The 7,510-nt window shown below is 33.2% G+C and overlaps 1 protein-coding gene across 1 annotated transcript; it reads right to left on the bottom strand.

Moving 5' to 3' along the window:
- Positions 1-414: 414 nt before the first annotated feature.
- On the bottom strand, positions 415-4,487 carry LOC105216962 (uncharacterized). The gene is made up of 2 exons (XM_011191742.3): positions 4,291-4,487; positions 415-4,021 (listed from the first exon to the last, which is right to left on the bottom strand). Exon 2 carries the CDS (start codon positions 3,965-3,967, stop codon positions 3,008-3,010), a length of 960 nt encoding a protein of 319 aa, XP_011190044.1. The 5' UTR covers positions 3,968-4,021; positions 4,291-4,487; the 3' UTR covers positions 415-3,007.
- Between the last annotated feature and the right edge of the window lie 3,023 nt (positions 4,488-7,510).

The following is a 7,510-nucleotide window of genomic DNA, read 5'->3' on the forward strand; positions in this document are numbered from 1 at the left end:
GCAATTTTGACAACTGCATTTTGAGACATTCTATAAACGCATTTTTAATGTTTATTTTAAGTATCTTGAGCAAGTCAGATTAATATAAGCCAGTTCTTGAAAATAATTATATGTATATGCGATTGAACGATAAATTCAACGGCAACAGTCTTATTTGTCTTAATCAGTTATAAATATATATATTTTTATATTCCAAATGTGTTTCCTGAGCATAGCACAGGACTACAGAATTTCAGTCTTCATTTATACTACTTGTGGTCAAAACGTAAACATTTTCTTTACACTTTAAACTTTGAATTCTGCAAGTAATTCTTGCATATCATATTAAGGATTTAAATATGTTGACTTCGGTCAAAAAATCGATTTTTTTTCCTTTTATCTTAAAGTATACGTGCATAAGAATGCTATCTCAAAATAGATATTTAAGCAGTAGAAGCGAAGTTATAGCGTTTTGCATCCAGCTCCGCTACACTAGACAAAAATGTATTTGAAAGTTTAAATGCGATTAACTCGAAATCATGTTTTTCCGAAAACGTCGTTGTGGTGATTTGGTTTGCCGAAATAGTTTTTAACCGATTTCAACTTTTTTTTTCAAATTGTTCGTAATTTATTTGCCGTGTCCTTGAACGATTGGATTTTTTTGTTTAAATTTTCATATAAATGTAATGTATTTTATCAGTTTAAAAAAGTAACCTTTTTATCTCATTTCAATGAATCATTCAAGGACACTACTAACAATTTCTTTGGTGTTTTATGCTTTCAGTTGAATGGATGGGCTGAAATGGTAGTCACAGCAAGCCTCTTTGAAAAAAAAAAACGCGTAAAATGTCAATAAGTTGACAACTATTAGTATTTTTTTATGTGCTTGAGCTGATTTTACAGATTAGACATTGTACTACTACAAACGTATACCAAGAATTCAGTAAAAATAATACAGAAAATCAAGATTTTCCCCCCCATTTTCCCGAATAGTTATACTGTCACTATTCGAATAAATGAAAATTGTTTGAAATCCAAGCAGCCTTTGATTTTTGTTAGTTTTTACTTGTGAAAATGTCAGTTGTGCGCATTTTTCCTGCGTTTCACTTTTTTTCAATAAAAATAGAAATTGAATGAACTTACACTATTCGAATAGTCGACAACGAACGTTTAACCGAATAGTCGGAAATGAGCAGTTAATCGAATAGTCGATGACTGATGATTATCCGAATAGTGCAAACCGAATATTATTATTCGAATAATGCCCTATTCGGTTAATTCGGTTAGTCGATTAGTCGAATACCAAGAGCTCTACTTCAAAGACTTGATACTCAATTATACCAAATTATGTGTATATTCTAGACTTTGCCTGGAAGGATAGACAAATTAATTGCCATCGAAGTCATCTAACGGGAGGTACAAGAAACGAACTGTTTCAACGATTCAGACGCTATAGAGAGGATTTGACCTCGTTAGGTGTGTTAGGTGAGTGGATTTAGCTGGGTAAAGGTGAGATAGGTGAATGAATGTACATATGTATATTTATATATGTTTGCCATATAAAATATTACTACTGAGGTGCTTAATTTTTCTCTCGGCTTTGTATAAGAATTCAAATAAGTGTCAAATCTATTAGAAAATAGTTTGTTATTCAATCATTTACTTTACCCGGACGTTACACGGGAAATAAATTGCTTTCAAGTTGCCACACACTCACACTTTTTTACTACCACACTCTCATTTTCCGAATTAGAAAGCCATCTTGCTTTCAATTTTTGCGAGTGTTAAGAAGAAGTGTTAATGATCAAGAAATGACCAGCCAAGTGTAGAGTTTTCCAATTTTCAAATTACAAGTATTAAAATTTTAAAATTAATGACGAATACAGTTGAAATTAGTGAATTATTCCCTTTTACAAAATTGTACACAAACAATGCATTTTATGGAACGTGAATCTTCCAACGTATCTACAGATTGATTTAAAAATAAAGACTTGTGAATCCATTTTGGCGATAAATGGAAGTAGTTTCCTTGAAGACATCTCTGTAACAATAATTGAATATCAAGTTGCCTGCAGCCTACGTCACGGCTTTCAATTTATGCCAATTTTGACAATTAATTCGTGTGATCAACTTGAAAGCAAGTTCTTTCCCGTGTAACGGCAGCGTTAAACAAAATGAAATTATTAATGGAGGATTCATAAGAATTATCAAACTGTCAGATTTTGTAATTAAAAAATTAAATTTATCAGAAAGTTGGTTGATTTATAAAATCGATTAAGGCTAATTTTACAACCGTATGCACGAAGAAATTATGCAATATAATTATTATTATTTGTACAATGTGGAATGAAGTCATGCAATGCATAAATAGTTACTAAATACCATAACTGCTTTCCCTAAATAAAAGCGTTGGCGGAACGTTTTTTAATGCTCAGCGTTAACGTCGATCCCTAAATAAAAGCGGCTACTTTACGTCAAATATCAAAATGTTTATTTGAATTGTTGTTGTGAAATTTTATTGTACAGAGGAACTTTGTTTTTCGCAGCCAACTTTACTTCGGAACGCTCTGTCAAAATAGAAAATTTTAACCGCTCATCGTAGCCGTCGCGTTATTTCGGTATACGCCATACAAATTGTATGGGCATGAGAATTTTTTGACAGTCATTTGCCGCTGACGCTTTTATTTAGGGAAGGCAGTAAGGTGTGTCAACTATAAGAAATTTATACCCCTATTATGTATGGATACCGGTGTATAGTTGCTGATCCTTTAGACTGTGATTTGAATTAACTCTGGCTATTAATCTCGGTATACAGAAAAGCCTGCAACTCTGTTTGGATCGGCAAGTAGTAGCATGTTTATAATATAACATTTGGCAGTTAGATTTTATTATATTATATTACAAACATACACTTCTAAAAATTTCTTTTATCATTTTTTTACATCTGAAGTTTCAAGTTTCAATAATTTTGATTATGATTTTCACACCTTTTAAAAATATATTTTTGGCTTGCTATTTTTTGTGGATTTTAACTCATTTGACGTTTCTTTTCATACAATTCTTTTGGTGAACATAATAAAGGTGATTTCTTTTGACTTCTCTTTTCTTTACTGCGCGGATTTTCGGTTGATGAACGCCAATTATATACATTATTTGCGCTTTCCTTATAAATCCCATTACTATTTGCATATGTTGATTTAGTACTCCTCCACGATTGGCTCTTAATATATGTGTCATTATTGCGCCAATTTTGTGTATTTTGTTCGCCTCTCCAATTGTGCGATTTGTAACAATTTTCACTACTTTGTGCGGTCTCAAAACTTTCCTCATCTCCAACAATATCTATTGCACTCTCAAAACCACTATTTGGAGAATCAGTAGAGCTATCATTTAATAAGTCACTTGATGTGGAAATGCTACTGCTCTTCTGTGACGAGCAAGAATCGTTAATGTTGTTGGTAGCGTCTTCAATGATGGGGCTATTGTTGCCAGAAGATGAAGATGATTGCGACACACGTGGTTTCAATTCGAAAAATTTCTCATCAAAAAATACCGGCATTTGTTTACGACCATTTCTATTTATTTTAATCTCCTCCGTTATGGGATGTGTGGCTATAGTGCATGCGTCGTCTAATGGTTGTTCCAAACTAGGTCCCAGGCCAACATGTCTCATCAAAGCGATCGCTTCGCGTTCCACATTGTCATTGTCATTCCAATCATTAATGGTCGGTTGTTCACCCAATGGTTTAGTTCCAGCAATACGTTGTACTCTAGCAATAAGATTCAATTTATGATTTTGCGTGTTTGTTAACGCGCTTTCTCGTTTATTTTTTGCAGATTTCTGTTGCGCTACAAACTCCAAATGTGCTTTGGGACGAGGATAAAAAGTTTGTTGTGTTGGTTCACATAGTTGACCAAAAATAAAATTATGATCCGGTTGAGAATCAACAATTTCCTCTTCGAAGTCCGTTGATGGTACCCAAGACATGTCTAATGGAGTTTCTTATGGTGTATCGCCTCCAATTTTGTGTGCATACAACTACTGCAATTTAAAATTGGTTAGTTTTGTTTATTAAACTGCCGTAAATACAATGAAATTAGGGAACGCGGTGAAATATGAAACGCAAGCAAAAATTTTAGCGTGCCACTTCACACATATATAGAAACATTAACACATTCCTCTTTAAGTGCAATAACCTCTTAATAGATAATTACTTTTCAAGTAGTTACCTTTACTTTTATATCACTTTCGAAATTGCACTTTTTAATTTCACTGTATTTACGAAGTAAACAATATACAAACGCACTTACAATCACTGACGGCTATTTTATTTTAATCAAAAGTTGTGTCCAGTTATTTTATCGAAATTGTAGAAATCACCAACATTAAATTATAAGCACAAACGCCACTAATAAAAGATAAGCAATCTTAAAATGCCAAAAATAACATATGAAATTTGCAACTAAAAAATACCGATGTATAAAACACACAAAAATTCAATCAAAATGTCTGCTATTCATTGCACGCTTTCGTTTGGTCTTTCGTTGTTTCACAACAAAAGATTTGCATACGTTTCGAAGCAACACTGGTGAAACACAGCAACACTGTACTACATTTCATATGAGGGCCAATAGGAAATTAACTACTTTGCAAAAATTATTTTCAATTTTATATTTTGTTATAATGAATATTATGCGGAATATTTACATTTTAATTAGTTACTAAAAAAACGTAATTTAATTATTATGTATTATTCACACTTCAAAGAGGTTTTTGTATATATATGTTTCATTGCTAAACCTTTATAATACATATACTTAAAATTAAATATAAAATATTTAAAAATCTCAATACCATTGCTACGCAGTGATTTTAACTGGCTGCCTTGACTATTAAAATTCAACACCACCTACACGTTTTCAAGCCTGTTGTTTCTCGAGCAACTAAAAAACGACAAATCAATTGACAATTCTTTCACAAACTGATTAAAAATTACGAAAGTGCGTGAAAGAGCACAGAACAAGGAAAAATGCAAATAAGGTTGATCAACCCGTTCTTAAAACGTTAAAAAATCCACATTGGTATGTACACATATTGAAAAAACTTGCCACATTGATGGGGTTTTACATTGAGAATATCAGTAACCACGAAAACGAGAGATACATTAATGAAATTGTACAAATAGAATTAATGCGTGCATATGTATAATACATACACAGTATATATACATATATTATTGTATGTAAAACAAGTAGAGGCTCTGGCAAAAGCAATTTACAAAAAGGCGAATTAAAATAAGATACATTGAAGAAGAAATGAGTACAATGAGCCTCAACGTCTCCACATCAAAATGTAAATGCCATTGACACTGAAACGACCAGCAGCCCAACGGCTCAGCACTATTACCAGAGGCATATTCAAGGCAACTTCAAGCCGATTTAATTTGTGGGAACATACATACATTTGTACATATGAAAACATACAAACACACACATATATGAACACACTGAAGCAATTGCTATTTAATTAAAGATACATTCGTCAGATACAAATCCGTATGTGTAATGGAAATGAGAGCTTTTATGATGTTTATTGATGTCTAGAATCCGGAATGAGTGTATTAGACCGGTGTTTAAAATACGCCTTATTTGCCTAAAATTATGTGAATAACAAACATTTTAGCATATCAGAACACAATACAAATCTACACATACTTAAATATATTAAAACAGGATCACTTCTCTCCTGATATTTAATGTTTTATACACTTAATATTAACTGGAGTATCTTAGATACGTGAATCACATTTTACTTGAATTGAATAATTCAATATTCCAAGCGCGCGTACCTGGTTTTGCGTTGCTTTATAGGTTACCCCATCACTTCACTTACTAATCAAGGCTTAAAAACACGTTTCTTGAACTTACTTGCTATTCAGAGGCAAATTTAATTGCCAAGCACAAATTTGAAAATGAAGGTGATAGTTTCCACCAACGCTGTCGGCCAATGATTCAATTTTTTTATACATATGTATGTCCGTTGGTATGTACATTTCTTTTACCATCTGCGTACGTATACACAAACTTACATCATTTGTAAAGAACCATTAAAATATGGCAAGAATTGCGCCACATAGCAAAATTGAGAAAAATCCCGGTTAGCAAGTCAAGACGACCAACAGGTAAGAGCGGGTTAATAACTCAATATAGCCAGATTACTTAGTCAATAGATATTTTTCTACCTACAGATTCCTAAAGTGAAGCATCAACACTGGTACCACTCATCAAACAAAAGATGTTCAATAATCTACGCACTCGCTCGCTCGTATGTGTTACAAATTGTTAGGCTCAATGCATATTACGATCGTCCCGTTGCACTCGCACACTAGTCAATCAATGCAATTGCGCCAAAAAGGAAAAAGTTAATATCCAAAGACGTCAACTGATATGTTGGAGAAGCCATCGCGCACGCAGCAATTGTTCAATAAAATACTTTCTTTAAAGTGAAATATCGAGTAATAAATTGCAACTCAAATCACAAAACACAATTTTAACGGAAATGTACCAGAACCAGATATTCCTTTGCATGGATTTATTAAGGATAAGCTCACGGTTAGATAATTGTCGGCGTATTTTGCGAAAAAAAAGTGATAGGTAAGTACTCACTTTTTTCGTTTGGGGTTTTCCAGTTTTCCCTTCACCGGTTGATGATCTCACACACTTTCTACTCACTTCGTAGTCTTTCTGCTCGCTGAAAACACTTCGTGTTCGACAACTTTTGTTCATAAAGAAATACTTAATTTACTTCAGGACAGGTTTTTTGTGTTAGCCTCTATTTAAAATCACAATTTTGACAACACAGCAAACTATCGCTTGTGGTAGCAGCAAGAAAACTGAGGGAGAAATTTTTCGCACGAGTTTTGTACAGTGTGTGAGATACACATTTTGTGATGCTGTCGTTAAAAAAGTAGTAGATGCGTATGTAAAATAGTAGCAAAAGCTGGCTGTCAACAAGTGCTCCGTACCGACAGCAGCTGTAGGAATTGGCTACAGCTGTTTAATAGCATAAGGAATTTGAGTTAAAGAAACTACACTTGATTTCAAAGACATTAATAATGCACAATAACTCTATAGTACTGTATAAATCTTATATATAGACCATACGTAGTTTCGTTATAAACAACCATATGTATAAACGTCTGAAATACATTGCAATCACACGCATTTTCAAACCGATATGTACGTTATTATATCCATACGATTCTGAGAAGCATTTAATGACTCATTTGGTCGTCCAAATATTTGTTTTTGTCTTATTACTATGTAGTTGCGAAAACCAGTTTTCCAACTTTGCGACAATAAGAAAAACAAAAAACCCAGTTGGTACGTGTAAAAAAGTACTAAATTTACGCGACTCATAAACACTATCGCTGTGCATGTCCAAAAACCGGCTGGCATGTCCGTTGAATTCGAAATGTATTTGTGAGAGAGAGCTAGCACTACTGACTCGTATGTCACCAATTGGCTCTTT

This window comes from Zeugodacus cucurbitae, chromosome 3 (assembly GCF_028554725.1).
Source record: "Zeugodacus cucurbitae isolate PBARC_wt_2022May chromosome 3, idZeuCucr1.2, whole genome shotgun sequence".
Taxonomy (NCBI): Eukaryota; Metazoa; Arthropoda; class Insecta; order Diptera; family Tephritidae; genus Zeugodacus; species Zeugodacus cucurbitae.